The 26,187-nt window shown below is 43.9% G+C and overlaps 1 protein-coding gene across 7 annotated transcripts in view; it reads right to left on the reverse strand.

The window, feature by feature from the left end:
* Window positions 1-26,187, reverse strand: part of raraa (retinoic acid receptor, alpha a) — a 201,918-nt gene that overhangs the window by 32,353 nt on the left and 143,378 nt on the right. For 2 of the 7 annotated variants that reach the window (XM_024007657.2, XM_024007654.1), the window contains exon 1: window positions 25,459-25,633. The exons of the other annotated variants lie outside the window; for them this stretch is intronic. In XM_024007657.2, the coding sequence (XP_023863425.1) occupies window positions 25,459-25,633 (175 nt within the window). Of the gene's footprint in view, window positions 1-25,458; window positions 25,634-26,187 lie in introns of those variants that run through there. 7 annotated transcript variants of the gene reach the window in all.

A 26,187-nucleotide genomic window follows, 5' to 3' on the forward strand; every position in this document is an offset into this window, starting at 1 on the left:
GGTTTTCAAGAGCAAGTGACGTAACTGATTGAAACGCTAGTAGCGCGTACCCGCTAACTAGCTAGCCATTTCACATCGGTTACACTCACCCCCCTTTCAACCTCCTCCTTTTCCGCAGCAACCAGTGATCCGGGTCAACAGCATCAATGTAACAGTATAAACTTTAAACCATCCCCTCGCCCCGACACGGGCGCGAACCAGGGACCTTCTGCACACATCAACAACGGTCGCCCACGAAGCATCGTTACCCATCGCGCCACAAAGGCCGCGGCCCTTGCAGAGCAAGGTGCAACACTACTTCTAGGTTTCAGAGCAAGTGACGTAACTGATTGAAACGCTAGTAGCGCGTACCCGCTAACTAGCTAGCCATTTCACATCGGTTACATGTGGGTTGTAGACTCCGTCTCATGCTACCACTAGAGTGAAAGCACCGCCAGCATTCAAAAGTGGCCAAAACATCAGCCAGGAAGCATAGGAACTGAGAAGTGGTCTGTGGTCACCACCTGCAGAACCACTCCTTTATTGGGGGTTCTTGCTAATTGCCTATAATTTCCACCTTTTGTCTATTCCATTTGCACAACAGCATGTGAAATTTATTGTCAATCAGTGTTGCTTCCTAAGTGGACAGTTTGATTTCACAGAAATGTGATTGACTTGGAGTTACATTGTGTTGTTTAAGTGTTCCCTTTCTTTTTTTGAGCAGTGTATATTGCTGCCAGTAAGATTGTACCTAAATCAACCATTTATCGGATCATCAAGAACTTCAAGGAGAGTGGTTCAATTGTTGTGAAGGCTTCAGGGGACCCGAGAAAGTCCAGCAAGCGCCAGGACTGTCTCCTAAAGTTGATTCAGCTGAAGGATCGGGGCACCACCAGTACAGAGCTTGCTCAGGAATGGCAGCAGGCAGGTGTGAGTGCATCTGCACGCACAGTGAGGCGAAGACTTTTGGAGGGTGGTCTTGAAAAAGAAGGGTCAACACTGCAAATATTGACTCTTTGCATCAACTTTATGTAATTGTCAATAAAAGCCTTTGACACTTATGAAATGCTTGTAATTATACTTCAGTATTCCATAGTAACATCTGACAAAAATATCTAAAGGCAGCAAACTTTGTGAACATTAATATTTGTATCATTCTCAAAACTTTTGGCCACGACTGTACACACGATTCAGATACTCAGACACTCAGTGATTGAAGTTGATAATGACATTGTGCCCGGGTAGAGGTTAATCTGCCTCATCTTCATGTGGCTGTGAAGGTGTCGCTGTCTAAAACAAATAGAGCTGGTCACATCACTTCTCATTATAGGCAACTGTCACTGTACCGTACTCCAGCATTCACATATAGGACAGGCTCAAAACTATACTGAACAAAAATATAAACGCAACATGTAAACTGTTGGTCCCATGTTTCATGAGCTGAAATATAAGACCCCATAAATGTTCCACATGCACAAAAAGCTTATTGCTCTCATTTTGTGCACGAATTAATTTACATCCCTATTAGTGAGCATTTCTCCTTTGTCAAGATAATCTATCCACCTGACAGGTGTGGCATATCAAGATTCAAGAATGTAATTAAACAGCATTATAATTACACAGGTGTTCCTTGTGCTGGGGGACAATAAAAGGCCACTAAAATGTGCAGTTCTGACACCCTACACAATGCCACAGATGTCTCAAGTTTTGGCATGCTGACTGCAGGAATGTCCACTAGAGCTGTTGCCAGAGAATTGAATGTTAATTTCTATATCATAAGCCGCCTCCAACGTCGTTTTAAMGAATTTTGCAGTACGCCCAGCCGGCCTCAAAACCGCAGACCACGGATCTTCACATCACGCTTCTTCACCGGTGGGATCGTCTTAGACCAGCCACCGTGTAACTGTAACATCTTTGAAATTGTTACATGTTGAGTTTATATTTTTGTTCAGTGTAGTAACTAAATCCAACAGCTGTCTTTAGCTGCTGATTGACGCCGGAGTCATGTGTGCTGGCACCTGCCCGGGGAACCTAGAGACATTTGGCATGAGCTGATGGTGGGGGACAACATGGTGACAACAGCACCCCAGAGGGAGAGCTGAGAGAGGGGGCAAAGGGCAGCCAGAAAAGAAGATGCCAGGGCATGGAGGGGTGTGAGAGGAAGACTCTTGCCGTTCACACATGATGCTGTCCAGTGTTGGTGCAACTTAGACTCAGTCAGAATTATTCTCTATAGGAGCTATTAACACCTTTCCCTATATAGTACACTAGTTTTTGGTCCTGTGTGGCTCACTTGGTAGAGCATGGCACTTGCAGAGCCAGGGTTGTGGTTAGATCCCCATGGGGACCAGAAGAAAATGTATCCCCCCACTACTGTAAGTTGCTTTGGATAAAAGCGTCGGCCTAATTACTTAAATGTAAATCAGAGCCATATGGGCCCTGGTCAGTAGTGCACGAAAAAGGAATAGGGTGTCATTTGGGACGCAAAGGTTCAAACCATGGAGCGGAGTGACTCACATCCAGCCTACTGAGGGGGGGGGGGGGGGGGGGGGGAAATCATGATCTGAACAGTGTTATCTTTCTATTATTTTTCTCTGCATTGTTGGAAGGGCCTGTAAGTACTTCACTGTTAGTCTACACTAGGGTTGAGCGGTATCCAGATTTTCATTACTCGTACCGTCCTTTCACGCCGGGATTTACGTTTTTTTTGCCCCTAGTCCACAAGGGGCAAAAAATAAATAATAATAATTCCCATTGGTGTCTATTAAGAGAATGCTAACATAATATCGAATCTCCATGGAGGCTGCTAGCTAAATATGCTAACGAGCACAAATGAAAATAAACTAAAGCGAAGACAGTTAATCCAGCTCATAAAGTTATACATATAGGTAGGAGCGCCCGGATGGTGAGTTTGGACATTTACAAGTGAATGTGAACGAGAGACATTGTGCAAATAAACAAAGTTTTGACGCATGCTTGTCTGAACAAAGAATAGTACTGTGTACACAGTGTGTCTGTGTGGAGTCTGAGTCACTAGGCAATGGCCTGGCTGCTCTGCTCGAGAAGATAGGGATGAGCAGACAGCCCAGAACGAAAGGAAAAAAAATGCAAGGAAATCAAGCTGCAATGGCAGCTGTACAGATAACTCATCCACAGGGCTTTGACTTCTCAAACACGGAGAAAGCTAACACAATATGATTCCCCGTGACGTTATTAATTCAGCTACTTACTTAGATAAATAGCAAGTTAAACGAAGGGTCGCTCTACCGCAGAATTCTTAGTTTTTCAAGCAGGAAAAAAAAAAAAAAAAAAAGGATAAGAAATATCTTTTTGTTTTGTAAACGCAGATCAAAATGCTTCTTATTGTAATTTCCGCTCATCGTCAAACAACATTTTGTGCTTCAGTTGCACTTCTCTACTTGGATGAGAATTAAAGATGAGAAGGGTATTCAATCAGCAGACAGGGCTCTGACTGATGTGTAGCTCTTGTCTCCGTACTTTTCTCGGTGTAGCCAGCCTACTTTTTTCTGGTAAAATGCAAGATTAACTTTAGCTACATTTCCTAATGTTTTGCTTAGTCACATTCTATGATAAACATTAGAAATATGCTTACCATGCATAATTTATTTCAACAAGACCTTGCTTTGTCATTGTAGCTCATTTACTTGTGTGGCTGCCAGCCAGAGTGTTGCACTTCTGTTGTTGTCTGATGACAAATGAGCTATTTTCTGCCAAATTGTTTGCACGAATGTAGTTTCTGTGAGGAAAACTATAGCCGCACATCCCTGATCACTATATTGGAGAAAGAAAAAAACAAAACACTATTGACTTTCAATATAAAACGCGACCCCTGTCAATACACAGCTGGACTCAACTGCTCCCGCTTTCTCCCGTTGTGCTATTTACAAAAAAGCATGCGACTGGCTCAACTCAATGTAAAATAATTGACAGGTGAAATTAATAACGCAATCGCTTTATCTCCTAATGTATTGCACAAGTTGAGGCAGGTGTTTACTTGAAACATAATAGTTTCAACGGTATTGCCGCATTTGAAAAACCATCCTGTTGCTACTTCCAAATACCCCGGTATATGCTATTTATATGCCATGTACGGTATACAGCCAAAGCCTAGTCTACACCTGTTGTTTATGAAGCACGTGACAAATAACATTTGATTTGATACTGTTGGGGGACAAAAGGTGGCTAAACTGTGTTTACTTGCGCTTACCTTCAGCTACACCACTGGTGTATGTGTGTTTGCACTACTACAGTATGTGTGTGTGCACTACTACAGCCCACTTGACAACTCTCTGGCCTTCAACGCCTCATACCTCGTGACACACTTCTGCTGTGGATAGCCTAGCTCTAGCCAGTGTTGTGGGACAGTGATGCTGCCCACTCCAATGATCATTCTGAACAATTGTGAATTAGATTGAGGTCTTATCAAAGCAGCTTTTAAATGAGAACTGTGTCAAGTGTGAAAGGGCTGCATCAAACATTGAGATGATCCCTCGTTATAAAGGATGTGTTAACTGGATGAATTATGTAAGTGTGTCTCTCTCTCACACGCGCTCTCTCTCTCTCTGATGTGCAGCTGCAGACACACAAGGTCTGTGCCAGCGGGCATGGCGGGGCATGCCAATGCAATGCTGCCAAGGTTAAGTCTGGAGATGCCCTCAGAGTGATGGCACTGGCGCCATATTCTTCATCTGTACTGTACACCAGCAAACAGCAAAACACACATCCACTCCAAAGTAAACAAAAAAGGTACTAAATCCTCAAAGAAAGCCCATCAACAATGATTAGGGCAGCACCGTAGTTTTTAAAGATTTCTCCTACTCATATGGATAAAACTCKATGGATTTACTATGCCATGTTTGTACGCAAGCATCCTTCAGTTACATTTTAGTCATTTAGCAGACACTGTTATCCAGAGCGACTAACAGGAGCAATTAGGGTTAAGAAGTGCCTTGCTCAAGGGCACCGGCAGATTTTTCCACCATTGAGATTCGAGCCAGCGACCTTTCAAATTACTGGCCCAATGCGCTTAACCACTAGACTACMTGGTTTAAGTTGTATATTAACTAGGGCTAATAAACTGCATTAGCCCAACACCACACACAGTGACAGGGTGGGCACGTCTGTGAGAGCCGACAGAGGCTCAAACATTCCCAAGTGCTTGCTCTCCACTTGCTCTAAACAGAGAGGTTATCTGCTCATTGATAGGGCCTAATCCATTCTGACTGGCAGTTATTCAGCCCTCTGTTCTCAAGCGCATAATCAAACACTATAGGAAGTGGGTCATAAATATACACAAGGGGACCAAAGGGCTATTTGCATTAGAGAGTTGAAGTGGACTTTGAGAGCCAGGGAAGGGTTAAGAGGGGGGCTCGGTGAACAAGGGACCGAGAGAAAGAGTGAGGAGTGAAGGAGTGGGTCGCTGAAATCAGGCTTTGTCACGTTAAACGAAAACTCCCCACCTCTCTCTCTTTGTCTTCCTCTCCCTCTGTGTGGAAGACAGTAGTCAATCACAGGGGGGCAGGATTAGTACCATTTGATCTCCTCAACTGCTAGTTTCAGCCTGACACTGACACTGGAGATGAGGGGGTGAGGTCGAGAGTGCAGTGTGCGTGTGTGTTGGATCATGTTCGTGTGTGACTGACTGACATGTGCTTAGCATTGCGACCGGGTCATCTCGCTTCCATTGCCGACGTTAGATCGCAGATAACAGCAATTGCTTCAAACACTTGTCAGCGTGATTTAAACCCTAATAATTCCAACTGTCATTTATGTATGTTTTTATCTCTATATCATGTCACTCATAGCTAGATAATAGTACACATTCCTGTACTGTACAGTGTACACCCCATGTACAGGACATGTTTTTTTACAAGAATGGTGCCGTAGGGGATGGCTGTCGTTTTATGGGCTCCTAACCAATTGTGCTATTTTGTGTGTTTTTTCGTATTGTTTGTAACTTATTTTGTATATAATGTTGATGCTACTGTCTCTTATGACCGAAAAGAGCTACTGGGATATCAGAACAGAGATTATTCACCTCGAACTGGACTATGTTTTTTTCTTTAATGAGTCTGACATGAAGGATATAACGCTGCTCCCATACAAGGCCCAAATCCCCGTCATTCACATGAAGAGAAGAAGGAAATACAGGGGGCGGAGATCAAGGTGCCTTCGGAGAATTAGTCGGCGAGTGGGTCTCTACCATCCGTTCTATTAGCCAATGTGGAATAACTGGAGAATAAACTGGTTGAACTCTGTACGAGACTATCCTACCAACGGGACATTAACCTTTCTAGGACACACGTTCCCCTAGCGGAACCCCTGACAACATTCCGCTGAAAAGGCAGCGCGGGAAATTCAAAAATATATTTTTTTAAATATGTAACTTTCACACATTAACAAGTCCAATACAGCAAATGAAAGATAAACATCTTGTTAATCTACCCATCGTGTCCGATTWAAAAAATGCTTTACAGCGAAAACACAACATATGATTATGCTCGATCACCGCCAAGTCCAAAAAACACAGCCATTTTCCCAGCCAAAGATAGGAGTCACAAAAAGCAGAAATAGAGATAAAATTAATCACTAACCTTTGATGATCTTCATCAGATGACACTCATAGGACATCATGTTACACAATACATGTATGTTTTGTTCGATAATGTGCATATTTATATTTAAAAAATCTGAGTTTACATTGGCGCCATGTTCAGAAATGCCTCCAAAATATCCGGAGAAATTGCAGAGAGCCACATCAAATAACAGAAATACTCATCATAAACTTTGATGAAAGACACATGTTTTACATAGAATTAAAGATATACTTGTTCTTAATGCAACCGCTGTGTCAGATTTTTTTTTTTAACTTAAGGAAAAAGCACACCATGCAATAATCTGAGACGGCGCTCAGATATAAACAATATTTCTCCGCCATGTTGGAGTCAACAGAAATTACATCATAAATATTCCCATACCTTTAATGATCTTCATCAGAATGCACTCCCAGGAATCGTAGTTCCACAATAAATTGTTGTTTTGTTTGATAATGTCCATTATTTATGTCCAAGTAGCTACTTTTGTTGGCACGTTTAGTACACATACCCAAACGCTCGCACAGATCCAGGCGAACGTCGGACGAAAACTTCAAAAAGTTATATTACAGGTCGAATAAACTTGTCAAGCTAAGTAGAGAATCAATCTTTAGGATGTTGTTATCATAAATATTCAATAACGTTCCAACCGGAGAATTCCTTTGTGTCTATAGAAGTAATGGAACGCAAGTCGATATCATGTGGAATGCGCGTGACCAGGACCTGGCTCTCTGCCAGACCACTGACTCAAACAGCTCCCATCCGGCCCCACATCACAGTAGAAGCTTCATTCAACGTTCTACAGACTGGTGACATCTAGTGGAAGGCGTAGGAAGTGCAAACAGATCCATATCCCACTGGGATTTCAATAGGCGATGAGTTGAAAATCGACCAGCCTTAGAATTCTCACTTCCTGTTTGGATTTTGTCTCATGTTTTTGCCTGCCATATGAGTTCTGTTATACTCACAGACATCATTCAAACAGTTTTAGAAACTTCAGAGTGTTTTATATCTCAACGAACTGTATAAGGCCATAAGCAAACCAGAAAATGTTCATCCAGAAGTGGCGCCCCTAATGGCAGGGGACTTTAACTTGTTTGGGATAGGGGGMAGCATTTTCACTTTTGGATGAATAGCGTGCCCAGAGTGAACTGCCTCCTACTCTGTCCCAGATGCTAATATATGCATATTATTAGTAGTATTGGATAGAAAACACACTCTGAAGTTTCTAAAACTGTTGGAATGATGTCTGTGAGAGTATAACAGAACTCATATGGCAGGCAAAAACCTGAGAAAAAATCCAAACAGGAAGTGGGAAATCTGAGGTTTGTAGTTTTTGAACTCACCCCTATCGAATACACAGTGGGATATGGGTTAATTTGCACTTCCTAAGGCTTCCACTAGATGTCAACTGTCTTTAGAACGTTGTTTCAGGCTGCTCATGTGAAGGGGTGCCGGATCGGAGCTGTTTGACTAAGGGGTCTGCCTACAGCCTCGTTCTCAGTCACGCGCTTTCACTTGAGAGGTAGCTCTCGTTCCATGGCTTTTCTACAGACAATGGAATTCTCCGGTTGGAACATTATTGAACTTTTATGATAAAAACATCCTAAAGATTGATTATATACTTAGTTTGACAAGTTTCTTTGACCTGTAATATAACTTTTTGAACATTTTGTTCGAATGCACCAGATCGCGCTTTTGGATTTGTTTACCAAACGCCCTAACAAAAGAAGCTATTGGACATAAATGATGGACATTATCGAACAAAACAAGCATTTATTGTGGAACTGCGATTCCTGGGAGTGCATTCTGATGAAGATCAAAGGTAAGTGAATATTTATAATGCTCTTTATGAATAATATTGACTACCCAACATGGCGGATATTTCTCTGGCTGGTTTGGGCTCTGAGCGCCGTTCTCAGATTATGCTTTTTCCGTATAGTTTTTTTGAAATCTGACACAGCGGTTACATTAAGGAGAAGTGTATCTAAAGTTCCATGTATAATAGTTGTATTTTCATCAACATTTATTATGAGTATTTCTGTGAATTCATGTGGCTCTCTACAATATCACTGCATGTTTTGGAACTACTGAAYGTAACACGCCAACGTAAAATAAGATTTTTGGATATAAATATGAACTTTACCGAACAAAACATACATGTATTGTGTAACATGAAGTCCTATGAGTGTCATCTGATGAAGCTCATCAAAGGTTAGTGATTCATTTTATCTCTATTTGTGCTTTTTGTGACTCCTCTCTTTGGCAGGAAAAATGGCTGGGTTTTTCTGTGACTTGGTGGTGACATAACATAATTGTTTGTGGAGCTTCCGCTGTAAAGCATTTTTGAAATCAGACACGGTGGCTGGAATAACGAGAATTTTATCTTTAAAATGGTGCCTAATACTGAGAAATTTGATTTATGAGATTTCTGTTGATTTGTATTTGGCACCCTGCAATTTTATTGGCTGTTGGCGAAGGGTTCCGCTAGCGGAACAGGGTTAGCGGAACCCCAGTCCTAGACAGGTTAATGCAGGCAAACCTAAATCTGTTTTACCTMATTTCTACCAGCATGTCACGTGTAACCAGATGAAAAAGAAAAAAAAAAACTCTAGACCACCTTTACTCCACACACAGAGACGCGTAAAAAGCACTCCCTCACCCTCCATTTGGAAAATCTGACCCTAATTCTATCCTCCTGATTCCTGTTTACAAGCAAAAACTAAAGCAGGAAGTAGCAGTGTCTCGCTCAATACGGAAGTGGTCAGATGACGCAGATGCTACGCTACAGGACTGTTTTGCAAGCACAGACTGGAAAATGTTCTGGGATTCATCCAATGGCATTGAGGAGTATACCACCTCAGTCATCGGCTTCATCAATAAGTGCATCAATAACGTCGTCCCCACAGTGACCGTACGTACATATCCCAACCAGAAGCCATAGTTYACAGGCAAAATCCGCACCGAGTTAAAGGCTAGAGCTGCCGCTTTCAAGGAGCGGGACATTAATCCGGAAGCTTATAAGAAATCCCGTTATGCCCTCAGACGAACTATCAAAACAGGAAAAGCGTCAATACAGGACTAAGATTGAATCCTACTACACCGGCTCTGACACTCGTCGGATGTGGCAGGGCTTGCAAACCATTACAGACTACAAAGGGAAACCCAACTGCGAGTTGCCCAGTGATGCGAGCCTACCAGACGGGCTAAATGCCTTTTATGCTCGCTTCGAGGCAAGCAACACTATAGCATGCATGAGAGCACCAGCTGTTCCGGGACGAATGTGTGATCACGCTCTCCGTAGCATATGTGCGCAAGACCTTTAAACAGATCAACATTCACAAGGCTGCGGGGCCAGATAGATTGCCAGGACGTGTACTCAGAACATGCGCGGACCAACTGACAAGTGTCTTCACTGACATTTTCAACCTCTCGATGACCGAGTCTGTAAAACKTACATGTTTCAAGCAGACCACCATAGTCCCTGTGCCCAAGAAAGCAAAGGTAACCTGCCTAAATAACTACCTCCCCGTAGCACTCACGTCGGTAGCCATGAAGTGCTTTGAAAGGCTTGTCATGGCTCACAACACCATCAGCCAGGACACCCTAGACCCACTCCAATTCGCATACCGCTCCAACAGATCCACAGATGACGCAATCTCAATCGCACTCCACACTGCCCTTTCCCACCTGGACAAATGGAACACCTACGTGAGAATGCTATTCATTGACTACAGCTCAGTGTTCAACACCATAGTGCCCACAAAGCACATCACTAAGCTAAGGACCCTGGGACTAAACACCTCCCTCTGCAACTGGATCCTGGACTTCCTGACAGGGCGTACCCAGGTGKTAAGGGTAGGCAATACATCTGCCACACTGATCCTCAACACGGGAGCCCCTCAGGGGTGCATGCTTAGTCCCCTCCTGTACTCCCTGTTCACCCATGACTGTGTGGCCAGGCACGACTCCAACACCATCATTAAGTTTCCTGACGACAACAATGAGACAGCATATAGGGAGGTCAGAGACCTGGCAGTGTGGTGCCAGGACAACAACCTCTCCCTCAACGTGAGCAAGACAAAGGAGATGATCGTGGACTACAGGAAAAGGAGGGCCGAACACGCCCCCATTCACAACGACGGGGCTGTAGTGGAGCGGGTCGAGAGTTTCAAGTTCTTTGGTGTCCACATCACCAACAAACTACCATGGTCCAAACACACCAAGAAAGAGGGCACGGCAACACCTTTTCCCCCTCAGGAAACTGAAAAGATTTGGCATGGGTCCCCAGAACCTCAAATGGTTCTACAGCTTCACCATCGAGAGCATCCTGACCAGTTGCATCACCGCTTGGAATGTCAACTGCTCTGCATCTGACCGTAAGGCGCTACAGGGGGTAGTGCGTACGGCCCAGTACATCACTGGGGCCAAGCTTCCTGCCATCTAGGACCTCTATACTAGGCGGTGTCAGAGGAAGGCCCAAAAAATTGTCAAAGACTCCAGTCACCCAAGTCAGACTGTTCTCTTTGCTAACGCACGGCAAGCGGTACCGGAGCGCCAAGTCTTGGTCCAAAAGGCTCCTTAACAGCTTCTACCCCCAAGCCATAAGACTGCTGAACAATTAATCAAATGGCCACCTGGACTATAAGCAGACAGCCCCCCCGTTGTTTTTACACTGCTGCTACTCGCTGTTTATCTATGCTTAGTCACTTTACCTCTACCTACATGTACAAATGACCTCRACTAACCTGTACCCCCTTTATATAGACAGCCTCATTATTGTAACATTATTTTTTWACTTAGATTRTTTAGTAAATATTTTCTTAACTCTATTTTCTTAAAACTGCATTTTAAGGGCTAGTAAGTAAGCATTTCACAGTAGGGTCTACACCGGTTGTAATCAGAGCATGTGACAAATAAAATGTGATTTGATTAACTTCAAATACAAGGTCAGGCTAAAAACATGCCATAATTACTGTGGTATATTCTAAGACTATCCACGTGACGTAAGGGGTGGATGATGAGTTGAGATAGGGCAGAGACAGTGACCGTGCTATTATTACCAAAGACAGACAGCACAGACCTAGCAACAGAGCTCCATTTGTAGTTGAACACCAGCCGCCTAGCTCTAGGCTGTGTCATTATGGAGGAACACATGACAGCAAAGTACCGAAGCCCCAGACCTCAGATCAGCCTCCTCCTCATTCCCACTAATGATGACTGATGACACACATTTGATTCAGCTGTCTGTCGAGCCGAGTCAGGGGTCTCCTTACCGGTGGATTTGGGCAGAGCGAGGGGAGGACAGGGCTGAGGAGCACTCATTTGTCTTTAGCACTGGGAGCTATTGCGGAAAAACAGATAGGGTGCGATTTGAGACGATGTAGTGCACTCCTTTTGAGCCCTATGGGTCGGTGGAGCCGGGGCCTATCCAGAGACTTAGGAAAGTTGGCTGACGAGAGCAGACAAAGCGGTGTAGGCAGAGGGATCGCAAAGGGATGTTTCCATACTTTAATGAAGGACATGTTTAGCTTCCTCTGTCAGTGTGCGTTTAGATTTTCCTAGTTGCGTGTGTGCGTGCGCGACAAAGCGCATATGTGTGAGTGTGTGTTCAATGGACTAAGTGTGTAAAGAGTTAACTGGCTGGTAACCTGACCCTGCGGTCGGTCAGGTGAGAGGCGTTAATCCCCACCCCCCCTGGGGTGCTGTTAACCTGCTCGCACGCCTGACCTCAAACTCAACGTTTGAACCCAGGGCCGCCCGACCGTGTGTGTACCAAGGGCCCCTGTGTGTGTAACAGCGACACCCGAGCATCCCGGCCCTTCCCAGTTAACTGTCCATTAAGCTAAGTGGCCCATCCATAATGCAAGCCTCCCCAATGTGTTATTCAGAGCGGGAGCTTTCCATAAATAGTGGCGTTAAAAAGGAAATAATGCACATTCTAGAATGCCCTTCAAGCCAATCAGAAAGGAGTATTCAAAAATGCCATGGTATAATGTAGTGTACACTCTAGGTAGAGACCATAGTGTCTATGCTAAACTACATGATAGGACAGGCAACCATTCATACAATACAAAGCCTGAATCTAATGAGGATATTGGGGGAATGAGGACAATATGAACGCGAGTCTGCTATGAGTAAGTAAACAAGAGCCCTGCAGAGGGGGTTGAGAGATGGGAGCTGTTTACGGCGTGAGAGAGGGAATCAAGGCGCCGCCGCCGCCTCTCTCTCAGCCAGGCCTCCGCTGGGTTTGTCGGCTGCTTCAAAATGAGATCAAACAGACTGACTACAGCTAGGCTCCAAGTAGGCCAGGTCAGGGGAAGAAGCAGGTTGATCAGGCTTCGGGCCAGAGAAAGGTGATATACAGTCACCTTCAAAATTATTGGTACCCTATATAAAGATGAGGGGGAAAAATATACTGTATAAAATAAATACAAATACTGAGCAACAAAAAAAAAAAATTAAAAGTCTATTTTATAATAATACAATTGTTTAGAGAAAGATTTTGTCAAACAAATAATACTTTATCAACATGATAGGTGTTTTCAATACTCGGATAACGGCACTGAGCCTTTTACTAGAATGTTTTATGAGATTGGAGAACACATTGGGAGGGATCTTAGACCATTCCTCCATACAGAATCTTTCCAGATCCTTCAGTCTGCTCTTATGGACTGCCCTCCAATTCAAACCACAGGTTTTCAATGGTCCGGAGACTTAGATGGCCATTGTACAATTTAGATTTTGTGGTCAAATAACCACTTGTTTGTGGATTTTGATGTGTGCTTGGGATCATTGTCTTGCTGGAAGATCCCATTGCGGACAAGTTTCAGCTTCCAAGCAGAGGTAACCAGGTTTTTGGATAAAATGTCCTGGTACTTGGTAGAGATCATGATGTCGTTGACCTTAACAAGGGCCCCAAGACCCTTGTTAAAGTGGGGGATTAAGATGGTTATACCAAACATAATTTAGCTATTTGATTTTGAATTCAGGACCTTCGAAAAGTACTCAGAGACCCCTTGACTTTTTCCACATTTTGTTATGTTACACTCTTATCCTAAAACAAGAATACCTTGTTTACATAGGTATTCAGACTTGAAATTGAGCTCAGGTGCATCCTGTCTCCATTGATCATATTTGAGATGTTTATACAAGGCACCTCAAGAAACCTAAAGGACTCTCAGACTATGAGAAGCAAGATTTTCTGGTCTGATGAAACCTTTATTTAACTAGGCATGTCAGTTAAGAACAAATTCTTATTTACAATGACGGCCTACCGGGGAACCGTGGGTTTAAACTTCTTAGGAATAGGCCTCCCGTCAACAGGATAGTTGTAAATCATGCAGCGCCTTGTGTCGCGATCGCAGATTTTAGWGAAACAACAAATGTCAGTACATATTTGTCTTATAAATCGGCTGAAAGCTTAAATTCTTGTTAATAACTGCACTGTCCAATTTACAGTAGCTATTACTGCGAAAAAATGCCATGCTATTGTTTGAGGAGAGCTCCTAAAAACAAAACACTTTTTCAGCGTGATAGGTTTGATAAATTCACCTCTGAAGGTGAAATGTGTACTTACATTCTGAAATCTTTATCATCCAAAGGGTCCCAGAGATGACATGAAGTGTTGTTTTGTTAGATAAAATCATTTTTCATATCCTAAAAAGGTCCATATAGCATGCACGATCGATGTTGTATTTCCACTCAATTGCAAAGAAAGGAATCTGTGAAAATCTAACCCTAAACGTTGTTTCAACTAGTCAAATCACGTTCGTATTTATTCCTCAGAGATCCTAAAACGTAACCAGACTTCACTATATCATTAGAGGTGTAGTATATCCTATAGGACACCAAATCTGGCCAGAGAGCGACGCCTTCATGGCACGCCGATGACGCGGGCGGGTCTTCACTTGATCGACTAACTGTCAAATAAGCACCAAATCGGGGTCAAACAAAGCTAGCTAGATAGCCAATGGGCTGGGCTTTATGGGAGTATCTGTTGCAAAATGTAGCTGCTAACCTTGTGCGACAGCAAGCCTTTTCCTTTTGGACAAAAATGATTAGAATACGGAGAGTTATGAAGTTATAAAAACGGGGTGTTTTGCAACTGTTGAACTTATAATATGGCTACTAATAATGGAAAAGCTAAATCAAAGTCCAAGTATACAGATTTGACGATATTCTTGCAGAAAAAAGTAATGTGAATGTAAATGTCTCCTTCACGATTTGCCCAAATATACCTGGGTGACTTCACACTAAATATCATGTAGTTTGCTAAGTTATGCGTCTGAAACTTTGCACATACACTGCTGCCAACCAGAGTGATGGCTAGATGTGGGACCTTTGTTGCATTTCAAAAGATGGTGGTAGAAAAAAAACAAAAAAGGTTGTTTTTTCTTTGTATTTTCTTCAACCAGATCTATTGTGTTATATTCTCCTACATTCAATTCACATTTCCACAAACTTCAAAGTGTTTCCTTTCAAATGGTACCAATAATATGCATATCCTTGCTTCAGGGCCTGAGCTACAGGCAGTTAGATTTGGGTATGTCATTTTAGGCGAAAATTGAAAAAAAGGGGGCTATCCCTAAGAAGTTTTAACTGCCTTGTTCAGGGGCAGAATGACGGATTTCTACCTTGTCAGCTTGGGGATTCGATCCAGCACCTTTCGGTTATTGGCTCAACGCTCTAACCACTAGGCTACCTGCTGCCCCAAGAGTCACATCTGGAGGAAACCTGRCACCATCCCTACGGTGAAGCATTGTGGTGGCAGCATCATGCTGTGGGGATGTTTTTCAGCGGCAGGGTCTGGGAGACTAGTCAATACAGAGGGAAAGATGAATGGAGCAAAGTACAGAGAGATCCTTGATGAAAACCTGCTCCAGAGCACTCAGGACCTCAGACTGGGGCGAAGGCTCCCCTTCCAATAGGACAACGACCCTAAGCATACAGCCAAGACAATGCAGGAGTGGCTTCGGGGACAAGTCTCTGAATGTTCTTGAGTGGCCCAGCCAGAGCCCGGACTTGAACCCAATCGAACATCTCTGGAGAGACTTGAAAATAGCTATGCAACGACGCTCCCCATCCAACCTGACAGAGCTTTAGAGAATCTGCAGAGAATTTAATCAATTTTAGAAGAAGGCTGTACTGTAACAAAATGAAGAAAAAGTCAAGGGGTCGGAATACTTTCCGAATGCACTGTATTCATTGTTTAAACTGGTACGCAGCTACCTTCAGTCTAGTCTTGTGAGGCTTGTACGTGTTTGTGAGAGAGCCACCTTTCCACAGAGGGGTCATATTAGTATATAGCCCAAACTGTTTGGACGCTACAGACAGAAGTTGGCAGATCGTCTGTACCGACTTCAGACGCATCCTGTGATGATTGTGGGGGGTCGTAGAGCAAAACGGAGAACACCATCGTGTTCGTGAGAGTCATCTTAGAGGATTCATAATAGTTTGTAGGCCAAAATGCTCCGACTCCACAGATGTTTTTGGATGTCTCATGATCTGACAAACACTGCTTTAGCTCTGCCACCTTTCACCGCAAATGCGGAAGGGCGACATCAGCGGATGCTATTGCAACCCATGCAAAAAACTGATATATATATATATATATTCAGACCTCAGTGTACCTCTGCACATTTCAGCCGTGGATATAAGGTGAGGAGAGTAGCGGAGGACAGCTAATGGCGGCTTTAAAGCTGGTCTTATCCTAACCTTTCTTCTGTGGCACAGAGAGCTTCAGTCTCCTTCTGCAGGCAACTGATTGGTCACCTATGCACCAACTACAGCACAACTGGACCAGGAAGTTTGTGGGCGCTAATCCCTATATTACACCCAATCCATAATTCACACAGGGGGGATTACTACTGAACCACACTGCGCAAGAGAGAGAATTTGATCAACTTTGCAGTCGGCACCTGCTGGGTCATTAAGAGTGTGTGATGCTCTGGCTCCATATGTCACAGGAGACAATGTGAGAAGGTGGAGCAGGCAGGTAAAAACAAACAACTGGCAACAGTAACGCTGCTAAATAGGACAAAGATATAGGCCTTTCTGTACCACACTACATTTTCCAAMCAGCCTGTTTCACATCTAACTGGATCCAGGCCAAATCCCCATCAGTTGAAACAGAGCATTCAAATAATATGAGTCATCCTAGCAAAGCCTCAGCTCTCACTCACTAACTTCCTGCCTCGCCCTCTCCCTCTTTTCATCTCTCAACCCACTCAAAAATGACATTAAACCCTGCGACTGCTCCAGAGGGACGAGGGTTTCAAAATGCCAGCTCCCGCAGCCCTTTTTCTCAGAGTGAAACCTCGCCGCTCAGGGTGCCGACTGCACAGACATAGAAATCCAGCGCTGTTGTGCAACAACCGTGGCTGTGCAAAGGCTTCACACGTACGGTATGAGGTCACAGCAGCCTGTGTGCCAGTGGCCCGTGGAGGCAGCAGGGAGTCAGACACAGCGGGACTCCACTATACTACAATAAAGAGATGAACTAGTTTACGCTGTGCGGCGGCTCGGTCACTACAGTTCAAACAAGTGTCAGTTTCCTTCTCCGTTTAGTTACATCCTTGGGTGGAGAGAAAGGAGAAAAGTAAACTCCTGCAGTAAGATTGTTTCCCTAACTACTGATAGGATCAGTGTTTGCTGTACAGTAGAGCACTCTATCAGTTCTGATCTTAAGTGTGTGTGCAAGCATTACTCACTGAGTGTGAGCAGCAAAGGCAATATTTGTGGATGGATCTACTTTACAGTAAAGGCCAGACATCCTCCTTTCAGCACATTGTGTGACTATCATTGGGCAACACTTGGGTGATATGGGGACATTGGGCGATGGTGTTGTTATAGAGTGAAATGTTTGTTTGCCTAAAAAGGAACAGTGATGACGAAATAAAAGTTGAAACAGAATAACATCAAAAGCAATCATCTTCCCGTGAGAAACTGACACACAAATGCCTTTTCTCTGACCTCCTAAAAAAAGCCTACGACAAAATGCTTTCCTCAGGTAACTTAGAAATCCCCCCTGAAATAACACAACCAGGCTCCCTACCGCACTGATGGCACAAATGCAATTTCCCATTTTCTCCCAGATCCTGGTTAACAGCCAGTCGTTTAAATAAGATGGCTTAAATGAGGAACAGACCGCCATAGCGCCTTCGATGTCTGTCTGAAACATCAAAACATTGGTAGCTGTAGGCTCAAATCACCATGGTGCTGTTTCTCTGCTTTCACTGCACATTGCCTGAAATGTCTTCAGAGGAGAAATAGCCGTAGTTGGCTGTATTTATATYGAATAGCCAGTAAGTGGACCATGAAGCAGTGAGCTTTAGTCTAGATATGATGCTTCTTTAGGAGATGCGTTTTCTCTATCTAGCTAGCATTACTGCTAACCTGACGTGATATCTGCACAATTGCTATCATGGGAAACACTAACTATGTCCTTAGTAAGACAGTAGGCCCTATTCTCTGATTCGCCTAAGGTGCAACGGTTAGAGACAAAACACTATATCTAATGATGGGCATAGATCCTACATTACACACTAATGCCATTCATAGTAAACAGGATAGGGATAATGAGCGTCTGTCTCTCACCTCTCGTCAACCACACGTGTTCCGAGCTGTCGAGCTAGAGGGCATCTCTCACTTCGCACAATGAGAGCCACACTAACATCCTCAACGCTAGACGGGTGAGCGATCCGTCTAAGATCGAGCCTCTCCTTCCCTCGCATGCCGTCGTATCCTTCTCAAGAGAGGGAGGCGGGGAGGTAAGACAGTCTCTTATTCTCCATCTTTTAAAAAGGTGTTGATCATACTTTATTTCCACCTCCACGTCTCTGGATGCTGGTTAAAGGAGTTCCCAGTTGGGCCTTTCACCCTCAAATGTCAGACGAAGTGGGTGAAAAGAGACAGATGAGCCTAATGAATATCAAATGACACGGCGAGTAAGTCAGTCGCTGGCCAGAGAAAGACTGACTTGATCCAGACATGCAGGGTTCCTCTCCAGCTGGGGCCGGATTGAGCGGAGCGGGATTTCGAGGAGAGGATAGAGTGAAGACAATCTGGAGGGATCTTAAAATCATTTCTGGGTAACAATTACGTACTTTACGGTGATTGTTTTCAATTAAAAATGGTCAAAAAGAAACAAATAGATTCTTAGCAAAGGGCATTTTGTCAAGCAAGAATATTGTAGGGCTGTCTGGGAGTGGTCTGAGAGGGAGGGGGAAACAGGAAATTAGCGGTTATTGGCAGAGAGGTTTGGTTATTGGTCTTTTAACTAATTTACCTCACGGTGATGTCAAAATTTAAAGGCTAAAACTCCATCCCACCAAAACAGGTTGACATTACAAACCGCTCCTTCACTAAAAGGGCATACATTTCACAATATCATTCAAACATCAGTGTGGAAATGTATATAAAACACAGGAAAATCACGTTTATAACTGCACTGTGCCTTTAAGTTACTCCACCAGAAGCAGCTCATAAATCAAGGGACAGGATCGGCTCATCTTCCTCAGACGAGCTACCCAGCCCAGGAACCCTTAAAACACACAGACACAACGCTATTGTGACGGCAGAGCAAATAAGGACCCGGCTTCTGTAACCGCAATGAGATCATCTGGGCCACAGAGACTCAATGTCTCGTTTCTTTTTGTGTTCAGGCATGGGTCGGCCCGCTATGTTATTAAAACTATGTCCTGGTGCAGAAAACGAGACGGATACACTTTCATGACAAGAAATAAAGCAGATTGTGGTTACATGATATGACCTCCAATTTCTCTAAAAATGGATGTAATAGCAGTATACTAACTCCATAATGTAAAAGTATTATAATCTCCTCGAGGGGCCATTTTGGTGAGAGATTAAAACTCACTTTGGTGGTGGCAGCCACAGTATGCTATTTTCTCTCACAGAAGCAGGAAAAATGGCAGTATTTTTAGCGTGCTAACCTCTGGCCCATTTTCTGGGCCCTTCGCTGTGTTTGGTACGGATGTCCCACTCTCTAAATAGGAGGGGATTCCATTGTGTTGAGACAGACAACCTGAGAAGTACACAGTTGGCTGGCCCTCCGTGTGATGTAGCAACATGCTGACTCTCCAGAGGAGGACCAGAGGGCAAGGGGATGGGCAGACGGCCATCTTGCTTTCGGACAGAGGGAGAGAGTTTGTGGGGGGGGGCTTTAACCCTGTGAGAATTATGCACAAGTTTCTGATGAAATAATTCGACTTTCCCTGTAATAACCCATTATACAGAGAGCAAATGAACAAAAGAATAGTGTAAAATAAGAAACAAGTGAGGACAGCCGACCGTAAAAGATTAATAATACCACGGACAGCCAGGCTCTAGTTTACCACCTACGCAGCATGCTAAAGAATGCAACCAAAAAAAAAAAAAAAAAATGGGAATGAGAATGCATGGTAGAGGAAGTTTGGGTTGATAAATGTCCTTGGTTCGATACCTCAATGAATTTATGCATGTTCTAGTATGAGTGAGTGTGGATGAGACACGAAGACGGTGGAGAAGAGTTATTGAGAGAGCGGGAGAGAGAGAGAGAGAGAGAGCACATTGAGAAGAGCTCTTGCTATGTAGCCAGCCAAGCAGCGCACAAACCATCTGAAGAGATAAGTAAAGAAGTGATTACAAAAGGCTGGCTCAATTTCTGACAGTCTGACGCTTGACTGCCTCCATATACACCGAATTGATTTAAATGAAGAGGCTATGAATATTTTAGAGTGGAACCCCCTTAGCCTAAGCCATTTCGATCTCCTGTTCTCTCTCTCTGTGTGTGTGTGTGTGTGTGTGTGTGTGTGTGTGTGTGTGTGTGTGTGTGTGTGTGTAGGTGGGACAAGAGGGAGAATGTAATTATTGATAGTGAGATTACGGCCTGTTGTCACTATGTCTGCAATTGCTTGTCTACTTTAAGCTCCGATGAATCAATGACACTGGCTGAATCCTTTCTGTCCGCTTTGCTTTGTTCATGAAAGTGGGCTTTACAGAGTAAACCCACCCTTCTTTGGGGATTTAGCATCAAACTCAGCTCACGTACAGTACTCTGACCAATGCCCCAGACTAAATCTCTCTGCAAACAAGCCGACGGCCTGTTGGTGGATCCAAGCGTGAGTGCAAACACAGTCTCCGCACAAATATGCTGAATTTCCCTCATGCTCGACGTCTAAAGATTTTTGCAACGTGCCGCCAACAGCAAATAAAACTGTTGAAGTCAGCGCTGTTGTTTGTGTGTACGTGAAGCAGGTGCGGTGCCAAGTGCAAATACTCAGTGACGAACCACACCCGTTTGGCATATATTTCAAAAACATTAACGCGTGAGCGCGCCGCGTGACCAGGTTGCCACTGGTAACCTTGGGCTGGCGAACGCCCAGTTCAGAGAGGCGTCTGTATTTGGTAAATGATGCATTGCATTAAAGCGATGACTGCTTTGAAGTTTGACGACAGGGTGCCATTTGGGGAGGCGAGTGATGGCAGGTTGTGAAATGCTGCCCCGCGGCCTTTCCCAGGCCTGGCGTTGAACTCCTTTCACCCTGCGCCATTACAAACATACCTTGATGACAAAGCAGGTCGTTCTGTGGGACAGGGCGCTCTCTGCTTTCAGTCATCCGCCTGGGCCACTAAATCACTGTGTCTGCAGGGCTGACAGGAGCAGGCAGACGCACGTGAGACTGTGTCTGCTGCACACCCTGTTAAAACAGGGGACCTTGCCCAACGCAAGCCTGTCCATCCATCTAGCCTGTCCCATCAGGTTCACATCAACACAGCCTCAAGGGAAAAATACCCAGTCCATAAAAGCACTAAAAGGTCATCAAGGAGTATGGACATGAAAGAGAAAGCAGAAAATATATAGGTGAAAAGGCATTGGACAAAAAGGGCAAATGCTGTGGTTCAAAACGGTAGGGTTGAACAAATCCTGCAGTGTTCTATTGAAAGAACACCTAAAAACTTAAGCGCATGACCACTGATTTCCTGTAAACTAATGTATAAACAGTGGGGTTAGGGTTAGATTATAAGAGTACATGGCCATTAAGGCAAGATTGTTCTTCAAGATGTTTCAACGTTCATAGATGACCAGCTGGGTTAAATAATAAATCACAGTGGTGTAGCTATTGCGTGCTAGGAATATGGGACCGAATACTAAGCTTTTGACTACTTTGTTTATAAGGATCTTTAGGGGTGTCAATTTTGATCCCTACATTTTGGAGAGAAAAAAAGAAAGATGACTTGTAAACAAAATCTCTTTCTCCGAGCAAGTGTATTCGTATTAAAGAAAATTATTTCCCAAAGAAATTCAGCATACAATACACCTCAGTATTTTGAATTATTTMTTTTAAACAGTCCTTATTGCACATCTTTATCAAGGGTGTCAATTTCAGACCTCACTATAGATCATGCTAGAACAAGAACCATTTCCCCCCAGTTGTTATGCTCAGCATCTCTACATTGCATTGTCACAAAACTCCGCCTTTTTGGCCATGCCAATTTGGGGTTTAGTGGAACTGCCGTTTTTTTTAATGCTAAGTTGTTTATGGACGGTTTCAAGTCCCTGGTGCACACTGCCAGATGCAATTCGTACGTCAGGGGCGAAAAACCATATCTGTAGCTCATTCGCAAAGCCAACACTGCAATCGTTTGGCGAGTGCTGCGTCCAAACACATCAGCCGCAGTTTCCATGTACTGTAAAAAAAAAAAACAGCACAATTACCGGGCGGTCTCACTACACTGTCTGACGCTTCCAAGACTTCAACCCTTGGAGAAACCGCACGGGTTTAGACTTCACCAGCAAACTGGAACTCTTCCCCTCAAACTCTTGCACCCCTCACTCGCCCTGCCAAAATTGCTCCTGCTTTTGGAAAACAAAAATACCATCTGTTTTTTTTTGTGTGTGTGGGGGGGGGGGTTCACTCTACTGAAAGGACTTCCGCACTTAAATACCACATGATTCAGATTAGGGGAGCAGTTAACAAGCCCCCTCCAATACAGGTGATTAGAGCCAATAGGCCACTRCTTGGCAGCTCTGCCTTGAGGAAAAAGTAAAAGCTTGGCTCCTTGGGCTGCTGTCGGCACACACCCTACAGGCCATACGACAGCCTGGGAAAAAGCAATAGGCCTGTGACTGGAGCCCACCTTGTGTCCCCCCCCTCCGCAAACCTCCCTCCCCGTGCAGTGTGTGTGACAGTCATGTGAAAAAAGACATGCACATTCCTTCATGCATGAGCCTGTAATTGCTGTAAGGATTCCGACAGGAGCAGCCCTCTGAAAAGAATGGAACCAAGTGCATTTAATCTACTTCGCTGAGACTGGGCATTGTTCTTCAGCACAATAACAAATCAGATTCCTACTGGTGTTGCTGTTGTTGTTCCTTATGATGAACACAACTCGCTGAGGTGGCTGGATAGAGATAACAGTTCGCTTGGAGCAGAAATGAAATATTCTGTAAATATATAATACGTGTAAGTAGTAGTAGCTGATAATGTTGCGTCTTAGACCACACGCACTGCACCGAATGTTAATCTGCCGTTTAGGGACCACCCGCTGGTGAACGTCTGACTTCCGACATTAGGTTTGCAAATTACAACCGGCACTCTGTTCAGAGATGCTAAGTACTCTCTCCCGGCAAACGCTACCGGTGTGTCTGAGCCCTTAGAGGCAGTTTGACACAAGTTTTACTCCGGTGGAGATGTCACTGAATGTACTCAGAGTTGAGAATATCTGAAGGGTCATCTGATGAATAGCCTAATTGCTGTAGATACATGCAGAAGAGGCCTGCCAAGAAAAAGGCATTATATTGCTATGAGGCCGGCCCTCTAAAATGAACCACATTGCTAAGGTAAAAGTGTATAATCTATTTCCTAACCCATGGTGCAGTGGATTACACAGCATAGGATTCCCTGCATATGAAGTTCATTTCAAAAGAGTGGGATAAAAACAGGTAAATAAAAAGAGGAGAGGCGCACCAGACGTTGTTTGACTATCCCAGCCCTCTTTGGTTTAGCACAACAATGTGAACCAGAGCTTGGGTTCAGAGGTCTTTTCCTGGTCCCGCCCTCTGCTAGCCTCCTGCATATTAGCTCATATGGTTTGAATCAATGCCGCCACTAGAGCCGTTCACTGGGCCAATAAGATCATAGCGTACGGGCTGGAGACTGCAGCTCAGTGAGGGCTGGTGCGGTCTGTGTTGTGTTCAGAGGAGCTGTATTGCTTTAACCCTAGTAGAGATGTGACCTCCTAAAAAAAAAACAGCAGCATGTGAGCAGTTTGTCTGTGATTGGTGTTGTTGTCGATGTGTTTCTCAATGTCCAGTCCCTATCTCTGTCCAAACCTCATGACTTAAGTAAACACAGAATCAGGTCAAGCAGGACGGATATTAATTTACAAACTCTGGGGCCTAGGCACATTTTTCAATACCCTAATGAGCAACACACACTTTTTCCATSTACTTCTCTTGTACATTTATATAGCCCAGATTTAGTGAGGAAATGATCCAGGCTCAGGATATGAGAGCGCCTGGTTGTTATGGTCACTCAGCTGTAATCAACAAGCAGACCACTTCTACTATAAAGTCCACGTGTGCTTTGTGACTGAGTGGCACAGCGGGTTACCCCTGTGGAGATACAGAGTGAAATGACCCTTCAAATGATACTTTGTTGCCACAATAAAATCGTCTCAATTGCTACAGATGCACTCTACAGCCGATTCTGCAAGTGCAGCAGGGGGGGGGGACTATTTCCCTCCACGTGTAAACTACTGTGTTTCAAGAGGAAATAATAACTTCTATCTGATAACATTTTTAAATGGACTTGGACTCATATCACGATATATGCTAGATCAGGGGGACTCAACTCTTACCTCACRGAGGTCCAGAGCCTGCTGGTTTTCTGTTCTACCTGATAATTAATTGCACACACCTGGTGTCCCAGGTCTAAATCGGTCCCTGATTAGAGGGGAACAACGACAAAATGCAGTGGAACTGGCATTGAAGTCCAGAGTTTAGTTTGAGGGTGCTAGATGTTCAGCAATATACCACTATCCTCGTGCCCCCCCCATTTAACATATGAGCCTACTCCATAGACATGAGGGTCAGAGCAGCTTCTGACAGTAAAACAACTAAAGTGCTTCCAAATGTCGTTGCAAAAGTACAAACTCCACAACAGCAACATTGTAGGTATTTCCTTTATATCGGTGCATGGAGATATTTATACAGGATCAATAACTATATGATTACAGATCTGCATCATTGTGCCACAATTATCGGTAAATCCGATGATAATATAGGTCTACGCTTTCAAATTAATATTTATTATTATTGTGCCCTCCTCAATGGAAAAGCATTTAATAATTTTGAATGATGAGTATATAAAGGCTACATATCTACGGTAATGGCTCTAGAATAGATTATTGCATCAGCGAAGGTTAATGACAGCAGGGAAGTTTGATCTGATTACATTTGGCATGCCTGGATAAAACCTCGTGGATATGAATCAAAAAGCAATAGCTTGGATAACATTGCCTGCATCACAGGCTATTATGCGACTGACAGACATCCTTGTAGATGATTTCAAATCCTACTTAAACGTGGGTTATAGAAGACCGGTATAACAAAAATGCGTCAACTATAATGCAGTGTTAAGAGGTAAATAGTAAAGTAAAAATATGTTATAAGCCACATGGGATATACATGACGGTTTATTAACTTGATTAGAACGAATTTAGTAGGCATAATGTGTTTGCAATAATTCTACACTTCATAAAACAAGTATCATGAACAGTTATAGAAAAACAGTGGCGTAGTTCKCGTTAACTTCGCCGATTAGTGAAATTAAGTTAACGAGGCAGTGAAAATGCCACCTACAGTGATTTGAGCCGTTCCAGTGTTGGTTTCTGATGGACGAGCTGTAGGGATGGGGCACTCCGGGCACAAGTCCTTTCTCCGGGATCAAACATCCTCTGCTCTGGTTGTAGTAATCCATCATTAAAAACGGGTTCGGGCTGGGATTCAGTCCCACGACGTCCACACTCTCATACATCAGTGCTAATTCAGCCAATGCACTAGTGCCTGAATGGTGCTTTAAACAGGCTTTCCATCAGTGGGATGTTGAGGCTTTAAAGGGATAGTTCAGGATTTTGGCAATGAAGCCCGTTATCTAATTCCCCAGAGTCAGATGAACTCGTGGATACCATTTTTATGTATTTGCGTCCAGTAAAAAGGAAGTCAGAGAGAGTTTCGCAAGCCAATGCTAACTAGCGTTAGCGCTATGACTGGAAGTCTACAGGAACATGCTAGCTGTTCCCATAGACTTCCACTCATTGCACTACACTAGTTAGCAACTTCCTTCCATCTTACTCTGGGGGAAGTAGATAAAGGGCGTCATTGCCAAAATCCCGAACTACCCCTTTAAATAACATGCTTTGACGCCTGAGCCGTGCAGCAGAGTAGTACACACACACAGGTACACACACACAGGTCCAATCTCTCTGAAGCCTGAGTGGCTTTCCGTATTCTCAGGAGTGTGGAACTTTTGAAGCGCTCTCCTCTGTCTCCAGCATATTTGCACGGCTCGTTAGCTGGCACCGGCTCCTG

This window comes from Salvelinus sp. IW2-2015, linkage group LG18 (genome assembly GCF_002910315.2).
Source record: "Salvelinus sp. IW2-2015 linkage group LG18, ASM291031v2, whole genome shotgun sequence".
Lineage (NCBI taxonomy): Eukaryota > Metazoa > Chordata > Actinopteri > Salmoniformes > Salmonidae > Salvelinus > Salvelinus sp. IW2-2015.